The sequence below is a fragment of the Pseudophryne corroboree genome, chromosome 11 (assembly GCF_028390025.1).
Source record: "Pseudophryne corroboree isolate aPseCor3 chromosome 11, aPseCor3.hap2, whole genome shotgun sequence".
Classification (NCBI taxonomy): domain Eukaryota; kingdom Metazoa; phylum Chordata; class Amphibia; order Anura; family Myobatrachidae; genus Pseudophryne; species Pseudophryne corroboree.
Genome location: NC_086454.1, coordinates 297,723,136 through 297,741,893, shown reverse-complemented (window position 1 = coordinate 297,741,893; position 18,758 = coordinate 297,723,136). Strand labels below are relative to the sequence as shown.

The 18,758-nt window shown below is 44.7% G+C and overlaps 1 protein-coding gene and 1 long non-coding RNA gene across 3 annotated transcripts in view; one reads left to right on the top strand and one right to left on the bottom strand.

The window, feature by feature from the left end:
- The window catches only part of DPEP1 (dipeptidase 1), a 337,534-nt gene extending 334,442 nt beyond the window's left edge, over positions 1-3,092 (top strand). For both annotated transcript variants that reach the window (XM_063945503.1, XM_063945504.1), the window contains 2 exons: positions 2,194-2,329; positions 2,417-3,092. In XM_063945503.1, coding sequence (XP_063801573.1) covers positions 2,194-2,329; positions 2,417-2,578 — 298 coding nt within the window. In that variant the 3' untranslated portion in view covers positions 2,579-3,092. The remainder of the gene's footprint in view (positions 1-2,193; positions 2,330-2,416) is intronic.
- Positions 1-11,701, bottom strand: part of LOC134969508 (uncharacterized) — a 67,822-nt gene extending 56,121 nt beyond the window's left edge. The window contains exon 1 of the long non-coding RNA XR_010189496.1: positions 11,241-11,701. This is a non-coding gene — a long non-coding RNA (uncharacterized LOC134969508). The remainder of the gene's footprint in view (positions 1-11,240) is intronic.
- Positions 11,702-18,758: the final 7,057 nt, after the last annotated feature.

Sequence of the window (18,758 nt, the reverse complement as noted above, 5' to 3'; positions counted from 1 at the left end):
TTCATAAGTGTTATCAATTGTTGCTGATGGGTGCGAACTGGTTGAGATATTGGAAGGCAGATAAACATATGCCCCATATTCTTAAAGTGGCAATCATTTATTGCTTGTTGCAATTTTGCACAACTGGAAGCCAAATTCAGGGCTTCCAGTTCCGCTCAGCATGTGTGATCCTCACAAAGCTGGTATCGGAGTGACTAGTGTCCCCAAATATAAACATGACAGCAAAAGCTTTTTCCTGAATAAGAACTGACCCCTGATGACAGTTTCTTATTTGATGACATTGTATGTAATTTGTTTAATTGTAAAACCCAGAATGTACAATGCTGCAAGTTGGCATGAAGATGTGTTCTATCAATTCGCTAGGTAAAAAGTGCCTTCAACAAGTACTCCCAATATAATTTACAGGACTGTTAAAATGAAAGTATGTTACAGATGTTGGCACTATGTAGCACTCTTGTAATACAGTACTTGAACAGCATTATAATTGTTCAATGTGTCCTCCATTATGGTCAACAACAGTTTCCATGCAAAGAACAGTGGGGCAGATGATTAAGCCTGGAGAAGTGATAAAGTGGAAGGTGATAACGCACCAGCCAATCAGCACTTAAATGTCAAGTTACAGGCTGGGCTTGTAAAATTATAGTTAGGAGCAGAGTGGCTGGTGCGTTATCACCTTCCACTTTATCACTTCTCCAGGCTTAATAAATCTGCCCCATTATGCTCTATGGTAGAATATAACATGTCAGGCGGCATGGTAAACACATAATATGCAATATGCCCTTTCAAATCTGACACCTGGGTCTTTAAAAATACAAATAAGCAAAATTCACATGTGGTGAGGTCCAGTGATCGCTGCATGTAACAACTGCACATAAAGGGTATATTTGATTAACAGTGGTTTTTCAATGCTGTATTTAAAAGCAAAATAATATTTTATTTTTTTTATTTTTATAAATCCCACAGCAAGTCCAAATTATTGGTTGCCATTCAAATTGGTTCAGCTGACAACACAGCTGCGTTAAGCAGGGCCCTTATCAACTTCATTTTTTGCAGTATTTCCTGATTGGTCTGCGCAGTGGTAATAGCGTTACGGAGACCAAAAAGCTCAGTTTGGTAGCAGCTGCATAATTATGCTGTAATTCCACCCTTTGCAGAGAAATTTTTACATAGATTAGTGAATATGGTTATAAAATACAGTATGACTGAAACAAGCTTTGCTTTTCTCTAAAGAGAGAGAGAGTTCACTAAATTCTTATTGACAAAATCGCTGCTGCTATAAAGATGATCCTCTCAGTGGATCGACACTTACACCCCAGCACTCACTTTTTTTAGGCTTCTTTATTCACCATGGATTGGACCTCTACAGCCATTGATATAGAAAAATTGGCTTAGGCTGTGTACACACGGCACGATGCACCGCACAGCCCGGCATTCACTAGTCGATGTGGCCGGAGCCCGGCACCTCCGATAGTCAATGTTGGGCTGCCTGCACAGTCTATTTTTCCTTGTGATGCCGATCCCGCGGAACTGCACATGGGTATCGCAAGGACTATACACACGGTGCGATGTGCACTATATTTTCTTACGATTTTGACTATATAGTCAAAATGGAAAGAAATATCGCACTGTGTGTACACAGCCTTAGAAATGTTTCTCTGTCTGGCTTCCTTATAGTCACACGTGGTCCCCTGGTATGAAAACAACACTTAAACGTAGCTTTCAGCTGACAACCAGGCCTTATTAGAGGGACAGGTAAACAGTTTTAGTTTGCTTTTCTTTATTTTATTTTTTTAAACAAGGTATGGTTTCTCCTGTACCTCTTTAGTAGTTTTGGTTTTCTGTATTCTACACAATCAGTATTTTACCTTGTAACTATTTTGCACATTATTGTATATGGACAATTGATTGTAAACTTTACTTTGTGTCTGTCAATAAAACTGTTTAAAAAAAAAAATCTTATTGACTAGAACAGGGCGTTAGAAGCTTCTAAAACCCAGTACAACCAATAAGTCATGTTTTCAGGATGTCTGTGGAAACTGATCCAGAAATGTAGATCAACTAACTCACCTGTCCATAATTAAAAAAAAAATCCTAAAAACATGACCTGGTGGTGGTGCCTGAGGACTGGATTTGAGAACCCCTGGTCTAGATAATTTATTGTCCAGTTTAACCAAAGCATCTTGCTTTCCACAGGGTGCCTCAGGGTCTGGAAGATGTTTCCAAATACCCCGACCTTGTAGCTGAGCTACTAAGAAGAGGATGGACAAGAATGGAACTGGAGGCAGCTCTGGCCGGTAACCTTATCCGTGTTTTCAGTGAAGTGGAGCAGGTGAGGTTCTAGACCTGTAGAGGAGCCTCCAGCCTGCTACTTTCTTTACTGGAACAGGGCGCTAACATGTTTTCTATGTTTTCCTAGACAAGTACCAAAATGAACAATGAGGTTCCAAAGGATGAGCCCATACCTTACAATGAGATAAAGAGCGACTGCCACACAAACTATGGCTATAACGCAGCTGATCGTCAGCTCTTGGGTCAAGGACTCTTTCTTGTGTGCCTTCTTTATACCTTGCTGGTTTGAAAGCCGATTTTTATAGGTCACAGCCTGTTAAATAAGCTGTGCTGTAGACTAAGAACTCATGCTGAAATCAAGAAAAAAAAAAGAGGATCCCTATGCAGTCAGGGGCTTCTGGGACTTGTAGTTCACTAACAGTTTTGGAGCAGAGGAGGAGACCTGGACAATGCTCACTGGAGTTTAAAAAGAAAAACATAAAAAAAACCCTAATAAAAAAAAAAAGTCTCCTTATTTAAATAGAACTTTAGTAACAACATTATAATTATATATAATTATATATACACACACACACACACACACACACACACACACACACACACACACACACACACACACACACACACACACACATATAAGATTTCCAGGAGTAAAGTAATTGCATGGAGCCTATCAGAGTGTGAACTGTCTGATAACACAGTAGTATGTGCTCAGTTCCTTTTATACTGTATGTAAATATAATGTAAAAATTATCATTCATTTCCAAGTATACTTGAAGAATAAATCTATTCAAAACCTAAAATGTTATTTGTTTGTGGGGTTACGAATGCTGGGCATTCATTATACAACCATCAGCCTGATAACTGCAGCATAGCGTGTAGCAGCGACTGTCCACAAATCTACGAGGCTGAAGTTAGCTTCTTATTCGGCCAGCTTCTTATTCACTTCTTATTCAAGCTCCAGCTTCTTATTCACTTCTTATTCGAGCTCCAGCTTCTTATTCAGATCATTCAGTTTTGCAAGGGTTAATGTGTCTTGGGCAACACATTTGACGCCTGAAATTCACAGAGTAGGGTCCCTTTCATATGACCCACCTGTATTTTGGCTTGCCCAACGCTGGTTTGGGCATGAAATACGCTGGCAAAGTGGGCACATACACTATAATTCACCATTTTGAATAAGTAGCTGTAGTTTTGCAGGGGTTAACGAGTCTCGGGCAACAATTTTGACACCTGAAATCAATAGAGTCGGGTCACTTGCATATGACCCACATGGATATTGCCTTGCCCAACACTGGTTTGGCCATGAAATACGCTGCCCAAGTGGGCACCTTAACACTATCATTTTCTATTATGAATAAGTAGCTGTAGTTTTGCAAGAGTTAACGAGTCTCGGGCAACAATTTTGACACCTGAAATCAATAGTCGGGTCACTTGCATATGACCCACATGGATTTTGCCTTGCCCAACACTGGTTTGGCCATGAAATACGCTGCCCAAGTGGGCACATACACAGTATTATGAATTACTAATTTGAATAAGTAGCTGTAGTTGTGCAAGGGTTAACGAGTCTCGGGCAAGAATTTTGACACCTGAAATCAACTGAGTCGGGTCACTTGCATATGACCCACATGTATTTTGCCTTGCCCAACACTGGTTTGGCCATGAAATAAGTTGCCCAAGTGGGCACCTTAACACTATCATTTTCTATTATGAATAAGTAGCTGTAGTTTTGCAAGGGTTAACGAGTCTCGGGCAACAATTTTGACACCAGAAATCAATAGAGTCGGGTCACTTGCATATGACTCACATGGATTTTGCCTTGCCCAACACTGGTTTGGCCATGAAATACGCTGCCCAAGTGGGCACATACACAGTATTATGAATTACTAATTTGAATAAGTAGCTGTAGTTGTGCAAGGGTTAACGAGTCTCGGGCAAGAATTTTGACACCTGAAATCAACTGAGTCGGGTCACTTGCATATGACCCACATGTATTTTGCCTTGCCCAACACTGGTTTGGGCATGAAATAAGTTGCCCAAGTGGGCACCTTAACACTATCATTTTCTATTATGAATAAGTAGCTGTAGTTTTGCAAGGGTTAACGAGTCTCGGGCAACAATTTTGACACCAGAAATCAATAGAGTCGGGTCACTTGCATATGACCCACATGGATTTTGCCTTGCCCAACACTGGTTTGGGCATGAAATACGCTGCCCAAGTGGGCACATACACAGTATTATGAATTACTAATTTGAATAAGTAGCTGTAGTTGTGCAAGGGTTAACGAGTCTCGGGCAAGAATTTTGACACCTGAAATCAACTGAGTCGGGTCACTTGCATATGACCCACATGTATTTTGCCTTGCCCAACACTGGTTTGGGCATGAAATACGTTGCCCAATTGGGCACCGTAACACTATCATTTTCTATTATGAATAAGTAGCTGTAGTTTTGCAAGGGTTAACGAGTCTCGGGCAACAATTTTGACACCAGAAATCAATAGTCGGGTCACTTGCATATGACCCACATGTATTTTGCCTTGCCCAACACTGGTTTGGGCATGAAATACGTTGCCCAATTGGGCACCTTAACACTATCATTTTCTATTATGAATAAGTAGCTGTAGTTTTGCAAGGGTTAACGAGTCTCGGGCAACAATTTTGACATCAGAAATCAATAGAGTCGGGTCACTTGCATATGACCCACATGGATTTTGCCTTGCCCAACACTGGTTTGGCCATGAAATACGCTGCCCAAGTGGGCACCTTAACACTATCATTTTCTATATGAATAAGTAGCTGTAGTTTTGCAAGGGTTAACGAGTCTCGGGCAAGAATTTTGACACCAGAAATCAATAGAGTCGGGTCACTTGCATATGACCCACATGGATTTTGCCTTGCCCAACGCTGGTTTTGCCATGAAATACGCTGCCCAAGTGGGCACATTCACAGTATTATGAATTACTAATTTGAATAAGTAGCTGTAGTTGTGCAAGGGTTAACGAGTCTCGGGCAACAATTTTGACACCTGAAATCAACTGAGTCGGGTCACTTGCATATGACCCACATGGATTTTGCCTTGCCCAACACTGGTTTGGGCATGAAATACGCTGCCCAAGTGGGCACCTTAACACTATCATTTTCTATTATGAATAAGTAGCTGTAGTTTTGCAAGGGTTAACGAGTCTTGGGCAAGAATTTTGACACCAGAAATCAATAGAGTCGGGTCACTTGCATATGACCCACATGGATTTTGCCTTGCCCAACGCTGGTTTTGCCATGAAATACGCTGCCCAAGTGGGCACATTTACAGTATTATGAATTACTAATTTGAATAAGTAGCTGTAGTTGTGCAAGGGTTAACGAGTCTCGGGCAACAATTTTGACACCTGAAATCAACTGAGTCGGGTCACTTGCATATGACCCACATGGATTTTGCCTTGCCCAACACTGGTTTGGGCATGAAATACGCTGTCCAAGTGGGCACATACACAGTATTATGAATTACTAATTTGAATAAGTAGCTGTAGTTGTGCAAGGGTTAACGAGTCTCGGGCAAGAATTTTGACACCAGAAATCAATAGAGTCGGGTCACTTGCATATGACCCACATGTATTTTGCCTTGCCCAACACTGGTTTGGGCATGAAATAAGTTGCCCAAGTGGGCATCTTAACACTATCATTTTCAATTATGAATAAGTAGCTGTAGTTTTGCAAGGGTTAACGAGTCTCGGGCAACAATTTTGACACCAGAAATCAATAGAGTCGGGTCACTTGCATATGACCCACATGGATTTTGCCTTGCCCAACACTGGTTTGGGCATGAAATACGCTGCCCAAGTGGGCACATTCACAGTATTATGAATTACTAATTTGAATAAGTAGCTGTAGTTTTGCAAGGGTTAACGAGTCTCGGGCAAGAATTTTGACACCTGAAATCAATAGAGTCGTGTCACTTGCATATGACCCACATGGATTTTGCCTTGCCCAACACTGGTTTGGGCATGAAATAAGTTGCCCAAGTGGGCACCTTAACACTATCATTTTCTATTATGAATAAGTAGCTGTAGTTTTGCAAGGGTTAACGAGTCTCGGGCAACAATTTTGACACCAGAAATCAATAGAGTCGGGTCACTTGCATATGACCGACATGGATTTTGCCTTGCCCAACACTGGTTTGGGCATGAAATACGCTGCCCAAGTCGGCACATACACATTATTATGAATTACTAATTTGAATAAGTAGCTGTAGTTGTGCAAGGGTTAACGAGTCTTGGGCAAGAATTTTGACACCTGAAATCAACTGAGTCGGGTCACTTGCATATGACCCACATGTATTTTGCCTTGCCCAACGCTGGTTTGGGCATGAAATTAGTTGCCCAAGTGGGCACCTTAACACTATCATTTTCTATTATGAATAAGTAGCTGTAGTTTTGCAAGGGTTAACGAGTCTCGTGCAACAATTTTGACACCAGAAATCAATAGAGTCGGGTCACTTGCATATGACCCACATGGATTTTGCCTTGCCCAACACTGGTTTGGGCATGAAATACGCTGCCCAAGTGGGCACATTCACAGTATTATGAATTACTAATTTGAATGTGCCCACTTGGGCAGCGTATTTCATGGCAAAACCAGCGTTGGGCAAGGCAAAATCCATGTGGGTCATATGCAAGTGACCCGATTCAGTTGATTTCAGGTTTCAAAATTCTTGCCCGAGACTAGTTAACCCTTGCAAAACTACAGCTACTTATTCATAATAGAAAATGATAGTGTTAAGGTGCCCACTTGGGCAGCGTATTTCATGCCCAAACCAGTGTTGGGCAAGGCAAAATCCATATGGGTCATATGCAAGTGACCCGACTCTATTGATTTCTGGTGTCAAAATTGTTGCCAGAGACTTGTTAACCCTTGCAAAACTACAGCTACTTATTCAAATTAGTAATTCATAATACTGTGAATGTGCCCACTTGGGCAACGTATTTCATGCCCAAACCAGTGTTGGGCAAGGCAAAATACATGTGGGTTATATGCAAGTGACCTGACTCAGTTGATTTCAGGTGTCAAAATTCTTGCCCGAGACTCGTTAACCCTTGCAAAACTACAGCTACTTATTCAAATTAGTAATTCATAATACTGTGAATGTGCCCACTTGGGCAGCGTATTTCATGGCCAAACCAGTGTTGGGCAAGGCAAAATCCATGTGGGTCATATGCAAGTGACCCGACTCTATTGATTTCAGGTGTCAAAATTGTTGCCCGAGACTCGTTAACCCTTGCAAAACTACAGCTACTTATTCATAATAGAAAATGAGAGTGTTAAGGTGCCCACTTGGGCAACGTGTTTCATGCCCAAACCAGTGTTGGGCAAGGCAAAATACATGTGGGTCATATGCAAGTGACCCGACTCAGTTGATTTCAGGTATCAAAATTGTTGCCCGAGACTCGTTAACCATTGCAAAATTACAGCTACTTATTCATAATAGAAATTGAGAGTGTTAAGGTGCCCACTTGGGCAGCGTATTTCATGCCCAAACCAGTGTTGGGCAAGGCAAAATACATGTGGGTCATATGCAAGTGACCCGACTCAGTTGATTTCAGGTATCAAAATTGTTGCCCGAGACTCGTTAACCATTGCAAAATTACAGCTACTTATTCATAATAGAAATTGAGAGTGTTAAGGTGCCCACTTGGGCAACGTGTTTCATGCCCAAACCAGTGTTGGGCAAGGCAAAATACATGTGGGTCATATGCAAGTGACCCGACTCAGTTGATTTCAGGTGTCAAAATTCTTGCCCGAGACTCGTTAACCCTTGCAAAACTACAGCTACTTATTCAAATTAGTAATTCATAATACTGTGAATGTGCCCACTTGGGCAGCATATTTCATGGCAAAACCAGCGTTGGGCAAGGCAAAATCCATGTGGGTCATATGCAAGTGACCCTATTCAGTTGATTTCAGGTGTCAAAATTCTTGCCCGAGACTAGTTAACCCTTGCAAAACTACAGCTACTTTTTCATAATAGAAAATGATAGTGTTAAGGTGCCCACTAGGGCAGCGTATTTCATGCCCAAACCAGTGTTGGGCAAGGCAAAATCCATGTGGGTCATATGCAAGTGACCCGACTCTATTGATTTCTGGTGTCAAAATTGTTGCCCGAGACTCGTTAACCCTTGCAAAACTACAGCTACTTATTCATAATAGAAAATGAGAGTGTTAAGGTGCCCACTTGGGCAACGTTTTTCATGCCCAAACCAGTGTTGGGCAAGGCAAAATACATGTGGGTCATATGCAAGTGACATGACTCAGTTGATTTCAGGTGTCAAAATTCTTGCCCGAGACTCGTTAACCCTTGCAAAACTACAGCTACTTATTCAAATTAGTAATTCATAATACTGTAAATGTGCCCACTTGGGCAGCGTATTTCATGGCAAAACCAGCGTTGGGCAAGGCAAAATCCATGTGGGTCATATGCAAGTGACCTGATTCAGTTGATTTCAGGTGTCAAAATTCTTGCCCGAGACTCGTTAACCCTTGCAAAACTACAGCTACTTATTCATAATAGAAAATGATAGTGTTAAGGTGCCCACTTGGGCAACTTATTTCATGCCCAAACCAGTGTTGGGCAAGGCAAAATACATGTGGGTCATATGCAAGTGACCCGACTCAGTTGATTTCAGGTGTCAAAATTCTTGCCCGAGACTCGTTAACCCTTGCAAAACTACAGCTACTTATTCAAATTAGTAATTCATAATACTGTGAATGTGCCCACTTGGGCAGCGTATTTCATGGCAAAACCAGCGTTGGGCAAGGCAAAATCCATGTGGGTCATATGCAAGTGACCTGATTCAGTTGATTTCAGGTGTCAAAATTCTTGCCCGAGACTCGTTAACCCTTGCAAAACTACAGCTACTTATTCAAATTAGTAATTCATAATACTGTGAATGTGCCCACTTGGGCAGCGTATTTCATGGCAAAACCAGCGTTGGGCAAGGCAAAATCCATGTGGGTCATATGCAAGTGACCTGATTCAGTTGATTTCAGGTGTCAAAATTCTTGCCCGAGACTAGTTAACCCTTGCAAAACTACAGCTACTTATTCATAATAGAAAATTATAGTGTTAAGGTGCCCACTTGGGCAACGTATTTCATGCCCAAACCAGTGTTGGGCAAGGCAAAATCCATATGGGTCATATGCAAGTAACCCGACTTTATTGATTTCTGGTGTCAAAATTGTTGCCCGAGACTCGTTAACCCTTGCAAAACTACAGCTACTTATTCATAATAGAAAATGATAGTGTTAAGGTGCCCACTTGGGCAACTTATTTCATGCCCAAACCAGTGTTGGGCAAGGCAAAATACATGTGGGTCATATGCAAGTGACCCGACTCAGTTGATTTCAGGTGTCAAAATTCTTTCCCGAGACTCGTTAACCCTTGAAAAACTACAGCTACTTATTCATAATAGAAAATTATAGTGTTAAGGTGCCCACTTGGGCAACGTATTTCATGCCCAAACCAGTGTTGGGCAAGGCAAAATCTATATGGATCATATGCAAGTAACCCGACTTTATTGATTTCTGGTGTCAAAATTGTTGCCCGAGACTCGTTAACCCTTGCAAAACTACAGCTACTTATTCATAATAGAAAATGATAGTGTTAAGGTGCCCACTTGGGCAACGTATTTCATGCCCAAACCAGTGTTGGGCAAGGCAAAATACATGTGGGTTATATGCAAGTGACCTGACTCAGTTGATTTCAGGTGTCAAAATTCTTGCCCGAGACTCGTTAACCCTTGCAAAACTACAGCTACTTATTCAAATTAGTAATTCATAATACTGTGAATGTGCCCACTTGGGCAGCGTATTTCATGGCCAAACCAGTGTTGGGCAAGGCAATATCCATGTGGGTCATATGCAAGTGACACGACTCTATTGATTTCAGGTGTCAAAATTGTTGCCCGAGACTCGTTAACCCTTGCAAAACTACAGCTACTTATTCATAATAGAAAATGAGAGTGTTAAGGTGCCCACTTGGGCAACGTGTTTCATGCCCAAACCAGTGTTGGGCAAGGCAAAATACATGTGGGTCATATGCAAGTGACCCGACTCCGTTGATTTCAGGTGTCAAAATTGTTGCCTGAGACTCGTTAACCATTGCAAAATTACAGCTACTTATTCAAATTAGTAATTCATAATACTGTGTATGTGCCCACTTGGGCAGCGTATTTCATGGCCAAACCAGTGTTGGGCAAGGCAAAATCCATGTGGGTCATATGCAAGTGACCCGACTCAGTTGATTTCAGGTGTAAAAATTGTTGCCCGAGACTCGTTAACCCTTGCAAAACTACAGCTACTTATTCAAAATGGTGAATTATAGTGTATGTGCCCACTTTGCCAGCGTATTTCATGCCCAAACCAGCGTTGGGCAAGCCAAAATACAGGTGGGTCATATGAAAGGGACCCTACTCTGTGAATTTCAGGCATCAAATGTGTTGCCCAAGACTCATTAACCCTTGCAAAACTGAATGATCTGAATAAGAAGCTGGAGCTTGAATAAGAAGTGAATAAGAAGCTGGAGCTTGAATAAGAAGTGAATAAGAAGCTGGCCGAATAAGAAGCTAACTTCAGCCTCGTCACAAATCTTCGTTCTGCTGGACATGTCAGATCGCCCGATAATTTTCAAGCTACAAGTCGGTCACATCTGGCAGTGTATGCTACTGCCCGAGTACATGACATTTCACAGCGGAGGAACACAGACATGATGTGGCCATACGGGATATATGGACCAGTTGGCCTTGTGGTGCTGCAGTACAATCTGGGGTTAAATATGCTTTAACGGGTAGAGATGGTCGTTGACTTTAGGAGATGTGCAGCTCCTGTGTCCCCACTTATGATAGCTGCCAATGTTGTGTCTGCCAATGTTGGGACACTGCGGACCCCCCACCTCACCTGGATGCCGCTCCCCGGCCCCCGACAGACCTCAGTGCCCTGGAGAAGGGGGAAAGGAGAACCTGCGGAGTAAATCGGCCAGGACGCCTGTGACCGGCGGAGAGCGGCCATCTTGCGGTTGGCACCGCTCGGCACCTGTGACCTCCCGCAGCACGGAGAGTTTATACTCCTGGGGCCCGGCTCTCTCGCTATCTCCTTCTGCCCACCAGCTAGACAGTATCCATCCCGTGGAGGGCAGCGGACGGCTGGGGGACCTGCAGAGGGAGCTGAGGCCTGCAGCTGGATGGCAGACATCTTGCGATTGGCACCATATCCACACTGCTCCACAGTTAGGAGCTGAAGGTTACACTGCAGTCCCTAGTGAGTCTATACCTGCAGCTTCTTGCTGCATTCCTACTAATATTGATTACCTGCTGCAGCCCTCCCATTGAGATGCCCAGTGCAGTGCCCAGACACGCTTTCCTTACCTAAATATTCACTGCACTGTGAACCTAGCTGGTCATATGCTGCCTGAAAGCTGACTTTTATTATCACTCCTGCCTCTTTCACTTCTCATTCTGAGGCCAGCTCTCACCATATCAACTCATTGCCATATTTGTATAGCTGCAGAGCCTGGAATAATCCTAATTTACCAGCTGTCTATAAAATGTGATGCAGTGCCGCCCGCCGCCCCCCCCCCCCCCCCCCTGTTCTTTCTTTACGAATTTGCTCCCACACTGATGCCCGGCTAGCCACTTTGATTCGGGGAGTTGCGTGCCTGCCCTAACCCTGACGGGATATTGCTCTAACCACACAACATTAGTTCTGATGCTCTGCCGATTTAACCAAGGTGCCCCATGGTGAGAAGAGAGGATCGCAAGGGAGAGAGGAAGTCGCAAAGGGTCAACTTGACACGCGCAATGCATATCCCGTCCTCTGCGGATATGAGGCAATTCCTCCTTCCCCAGGGCTCCGCCCCCACGGAAGATATTTCTCTGTCTTCAACCTCACGTTTCTCGCCTGTTTCAAACTCGGTTTCTCAAGAGGAGGCCCAAGTGGTACACCTGCATAATACGACGGACCCAGGAAGCCTCTCTCAGATTCTCAGGCCCTGCCAACGAAACAGGACTTTGAGCATCTGGAGAGTAGGGTCAGAGAAACTGTTAGATCGGAAATTGCCGTGGTCCAGTCCGAAATATCACACATCGGATCCCGCCTAACCATGTTGGAAGGCTTCTCTTCAGACACGGCAGTGGCCCACAATGCCTTCCGAGCCACAGTTATTAAACAGGCGTCATGCCTCCAACAGCTCCAAGATCGTGTAGAAGATTTAGATAATCGCGGAAGGAGAAACAATTTGAGGGTTCGGGGGGTCTCGGAGGACATTTCCCCTGACTGCCTTATTGACTTTCTCATGACGGTTTTTAACGAACTCTTGGGTCGGAACCCTGCCTCGACAATTGAATTCGATAGAGCCCATCTTGCCCTTTCCGTTTGCTCTGCAGGTCACGCAAAATGGGAAACTGTTTTCCTTCAGAGACCCCTCCGATCTACCCCCTTTCTGCCGAGAGCTTGGAATACCTCTGGTCACACTCCCAGACTGACAGGAGCCCCTGACCCACGATGTTCCACCAGAACTCTCACAGCCCGATAACGATTGGCACCTCGTCCACCGTAACCCAAAACCCCCTAGGGAGCAACGCTACCTAACGTAGCCGACGAGGAAATAAGGGACTCCTAATGGTTTGGTTCACTTGCTCTAACAATGTTGAATGACCCACGTTTAGTTTAAAAGGTGCATGATCGAGCCGAGGGATTTCTTTGCTGTAAAGCTCCTACTCCCCTTTGGAGATTTGCCTGCGGCATCGAGATCGTACTTGACTGGACAGGCACTCATCCGATCCGCTTGAGTTGGTGGATCTTGGTTCATGTTTTTATGATGTCCTTTAAGCCTTTTTTAAGTTGTGTGGTTGAACTGTTGGTTAACTTTTGATTGTTATAACATTGTTTCCATTGGGGGTGGGGCCGGCATCGATCCCCAGTTCGCCCCTACACCGCCCGAGTGTTCTTGGTCTCCGGTGCGATCCTCGTGCCTGAGCTCCCAAGAGGTGGTAGCGTGTTTTATTTCTATATCCATAGCTAGAATTGTAAATTTTTGACTGTGTCAGGTTCATTGAGCCATCTCTCTAATGTTTCCCTCTTTCTCCCCTTTTTCTTCCCCTCCCCAATGTGTGACCCTGTACCTCGAAAGATGTTCCCCCTCCCTGGTCGGACTCTGCATAGCTCCCCGCATTTTAGACAATGGCAGTTGACCCCAGAGTGACAACTATAACATTTGTCTCCCTTAATGTGAAGGGCCTAAATATACCAGAGAAACGTTCGAGGGTACTTAGAGACCTTTTTGCATTCAGGGCTGATGTTCCTTTCCTGCAAGAAACTTACTTCAAAACTGGAGTAGCTCCGGTTCTTAAAGATCGTAACTACCCACACTCTATTTAGAACAACAACAGCAAGAGTAAATCTCTAGGGGTTGCTGTATTGCTGTCCAAACGCTTACCCTTTCAAGAAATCACATCTAAGTCTTTAGAGGAGGGCAGAACACTCTTAGTGAAGTGTAAACTGTTTGATCAGTTGTATACATTTATAAACATATACGTCCCCAACCAATCACAACCTAGTTTCATAGTGACGGCTCTTAATCGAATAGCCCCCTTGATCGAAGGTATCTCAGTTACTGGAGGTGATCTTAATTGGACTCTCCAGCCAGAGGTGGACACCTCCGGGACACCGGCTAGGCCCTCCTTATCCTCGCACCGTAGAGTGCGACGTGCTCTCCATGACCACCAGCTGGTAGACACATGGAGATTCCAACACTCAGGAGACAGAGACTATACATTCTATTCCAGGCCACATGACACCTATTCCAGGCTAGACTATCTTCTTCTGCCCCACAGATTTCTGCATTTGGTTAAGGACAACGGAATTGGATTAATTACTTGGTCAGACCATGCCCCTGCCTTCCTGACTCTGGAGACGTCCAATCCGCACTCCAAACAATGTACTTGGAGGTTGAACGAACAAATTTTAATGGATGCACGGTTTCCACCCCAGTTACTCGAGACAATAGATAATTATTTTATAACAAATGAGACGCCAGACGTCTTCCGAGTCATGGGAGACCCATAAGTATGCCCTGCGGGGAAAGCTTATCCAGCTGGGCTCAATGTTGAAAAAATAAAAGCTAGGGAAAAAAACTGCTCTACTTCAGCGACTGAGAGACTTGGAGACAATACACAAAACGGGCCCGTCTCCACCTATGCTCAATGCACTGAACGAGACGAGGGCAGCTCTCAATACCCTGTTGCTTGAGGATGTCAAGAGAGATTATAAACTATGTAGAAACGGTTTTTCCAATGGGGCAATAAGCCAGGGAAGCTTCTTGCTAGGGCGCTCCGCGCGCAGAGGGCCACTCTATTTATCCAGTCAATACATGATGCGCCGGGGACCCGCCGCACCCTCACAAAGGACATTGCTGATGCATTCCACTCTTATTATTCTAAATTATATAATCTCCACGAATCCAGACCCCCAGGGTCATTATCAATTACCAGTGAGCTGGTGGAGAGGTACCTCTGTGACGCGGGGCTCCCTAGAATATCAGAAGATGAGAGTGCTTGGTTGGATTCCCCGTTCTCTCTCCCAGAATTGGAACAGGCGCTCAAGGAGGCTCCTTCTGGGAAGAGCCCAGGTCTCGATGGATATACCATCTCTTATTATAAACTTTTTAAAGGTTCTCTTTTACCTAAGATGCTAATTGCGTTTAATGAAATTTCAGATAATCACGGTTTCTCCCCCCCAGTCATTAGAAGTTTTTATCACGGTCATACCAAAAGAAGGGAAAGACCCGACTTAATGTGCCAGTTATCGCCCGATATCACTCCTTAACACAGACATCAAGCTGTCCGCTAAATTTATAGCTAACAGATTGAAGCTGCTTCTCCCCAATATAATACATTCGGACCAAGTGGGTTTTATACCTGGGAGGGAGGATCGAGACAATACGACCAAAATTATTGATCTGATGCATTTAGCCTCGCATAACCAGAGCCCGACAGTAGTGCTCTCTACTGACGTCGAAAAGGCTTTCGACAGAGTTAACTGGATATTTATGGAAGGGGTCCTACGACACTTAGGACTGGGGCAGGTCAGCTTGAGCCGTATTCTGGCACCGTATAATTTTCCAACCGCGAGGATCAAAATGAATGGAGATTTATCCCGCCCAGTTCTGATTAGGAATGGCACAAGACAAGGATGCCCTCTCTCGCCCCTAATCTTTATTCTCTGTATGGAGGCCCTGGCAGGATCCATTTGGCTAAATTCAAATATTTCAGGAATCACGGTGGGGGGAAGGGAATACAAACTCGCACTGTTCGCAGACAACTTGTTAGCCATCATATCGAACCCGGTGATATCTATCCCTTGCTTGCTATCAGAGTTGGAAAGATATGGTGCCCTGTCAAATTTTAAGATTAATCTCTCCAAGTCAGTGGCGGTGACTGTATCAGCACCCTCTCAAGCTCTAGACGGCCTTAAACACTCTTTCCCTTTCACTGGCACCCCTCTAGCTTTAAATACCTGGGGGTCTTTTTAAATAAGGGCCTATCACGCCTTTTTGATGAAAATGATAAAAAAAATTACTAACTTCACTCCAATACGAGGTTCGGGACTGGGGCAACGGGAGACTCTCTTGGCTGGGAAGACTCAGTGTAATTAAAATGAACGCTTTGCAGAGAGTCCTCTACCTCCTCCAGACACTCCCGGTCTCCATTCCAAGAGCTTGGTTCAAGGACCTACACAATTCAGTTACAGATTTTGTTTGGGGGAACAAAAGACCTAATTTCCAACATGCCATACTTTTTCGCCGTAAACATATGGGAGGTCTCCAGTTACCGCATTTCACACTATATTATGATGCCGTCGTTCTCCATAGGATTATGGAATGGTCACGCTCACATGACACAAAACAATGGGCGCTTATTGAAGGGGCGATGTTACCTGCCCCCATTGCATACTACCCATGGCGCTCAAAGATTCCAAATATTGCACACCCCACCATTGGTCCTACACTCTCACGTTGGAATAGACTTAGAGTCCTCCCACACATTTTCTCCAAATACTCCCCTCTGACTCCACTTTTCTATAACCCAGACTTTCCACCGACAGTCTCTGGTCGGGGGTTTGACTCCTGGAAATCAAGGGGGGTGGAACGTGCATGCCAGTGGGTGGAGCGTGGAGAGATAATCCCCTTCCCTTCAATGCAATCGAAGTGGAACCTCCCGCCCTCGGAGATCTGGAGGTACCTCTAGCTGAAACACTTTGTTTTGGGGAGTAATGTCCCCCTAAGCATGACTAGACCCCTGACGATTTTCGAGAACATGTGCACAGACCCATCTCGCCCGCTGCATTTCCTCTCAAAATGTTACAGATTTCTCATTGTTAATAAATTCCCTGACCTTCCTAAGTATACCAAAGATTGGGACCGCGACCTCCAGACTGACCTATTAGATGAAGAAAAAAGCTTCCAAAACACCTTTGTAAGTTCCTCTAGGTATTCAGTTCTAGAAACGCAATTCAAAGTTTTATCTCGGTGGTACAGGTGTCCCCAAACACTAACCAAGATGTTTGCTGATGTACCAGACACTTGCTGGAGGTGTAACAATGAAACGGGATCTCCGATGCATATCTGGTGGGCCTGCTGCAAACTTCGTCCTTTTTGGGATAAAGTCATCGCAATCTCACAATCGATTGCGGGCGCAAAGGTTCCTTCTGAGCCTGCCTTCTGGCTTCTCAACTTTACTACGAGACCCCTGTCGACCTATAAAAACTCCTTACTAAAGTTTCTCAACAGCGCCGCCAAAGCGGTACTCCTGGTCCGATGGCGATCTACTGAACCACCGACTGTGAGGGAGTGGGTCGCCAGAGTGGACTGGTACATGTCCATGGAAAAACTAGTGTTCCTTGCAGAAAGAGATTTAACACCGGTAAGTTCTTACCATAAATCTCGTTTTCTGCTGCGGGGTACACTGGGCTCCACAGGGAATGACATTGGGGATGTCCTAAAGCAGTTCCTTATGGGAGGGGACGCACTGTAGCGAGCACAAGAACCCAGCATCCAAAGGAAACATCCTGGGAGGCGGATGTATCAAAGGCATAGAACCTTATGAACGTGTTCACTGAGGACCACGTAGCCATCTTGCACAATTGTTCAAGGGTCGCACCATGGCAGGCCACCCAAGAAGGTCCAACCGACCGAGTAGAATGGGCCTTGATGGTAGCAGGAGCTGGAAGGCCAGCCTGTACATAAGCATGTGCAATCACCATTCTAATCCATCTGGCCAGGGTCTGCTTGTGAGCAGGCCAGCCACGTTTGTGAAAACCAAACAGAACAAAGAGAGAATCTGACTTCCTGATGGAGGCAGTTCTCTTCACGAAGATACGGAGAGCCTGTACCACATCCAAAGACCGCTCTTTGGAAGACAAATCAGGAGAGGCAAAGGCCGCAACCACAATCACCTGGATTACGGTGGAAAGAATACACCACCTTAGGTAAATACCCGGGACGTGTTCTAAGAACCGGTGAAAAATCAGATATGGTAACCTACAAGACAAGGCACCCAAATCCGACACCCATTTAGCAGAGGCAATAGCCAGCAGAAACAATACCTTAAGAGAAAGCCACTTAAGTACTGCAAATTCAAAAGGGTCAAACGGAGTCCATTGCAACGCCTCCAAAACCACCAACAAGTCCCAAGGGGCCACAGGCGGGATATAGGGAGGTTGAATCCGCAACACACCCTGATTGAACGTATGTACATCAGGTAAAGTCACAATTTTTCTCTGGAACCAAACCGACAAGGCAGAAATATGAACATTGATGGAGGCCAGACGAAGGCCCAAGTCCAGGCTCTGTTGTAGAAAGGCCAAAAGTTTGGCCGTACTAAACTTGTAAACGTCATGATTGTTAGATGCGCACCAAGCAAAGTAAGAATTCCAGACCCTATGGTAAATCCGAGCAGAAGCCTTTTCCGGGCCTTCAACACGGTTTTAATGACCGCCTCAGAAAATCCATTGGCCCTCAAGATGGAAGCTTCAAGAGCCACGCCGTCAAAGCCAACCGGCTAAATCCTGATATACACAGGGGCCCTGAACGAGGAGATCTGGGAGCTGCGGAAGTAGAAGGGGACGCTCTATCCGCTTCCCAGTTGAGGACCCCCGGAATGAACACTGCCAATATGGCTGGCAGATGGCGTTCTGCCCACTGAAGAATCCGTGATACTTCCCTCATTGCCATGCGGCTTTGAGTGCCGCCTTGATGATTTATGTACGCCACTGTGGTGGCGTTGTCCGACTGTACTTGAACAGGTCTGTTCTGTATCAACCGCTGGGCCAAGTTCAATGAGTTGAACACCGCCCGAAATTCCAGAATGTTTATCGGGAGGAGAGACGCCTCCTTGGTCCACCGACCCTAAAGGGAGTGTC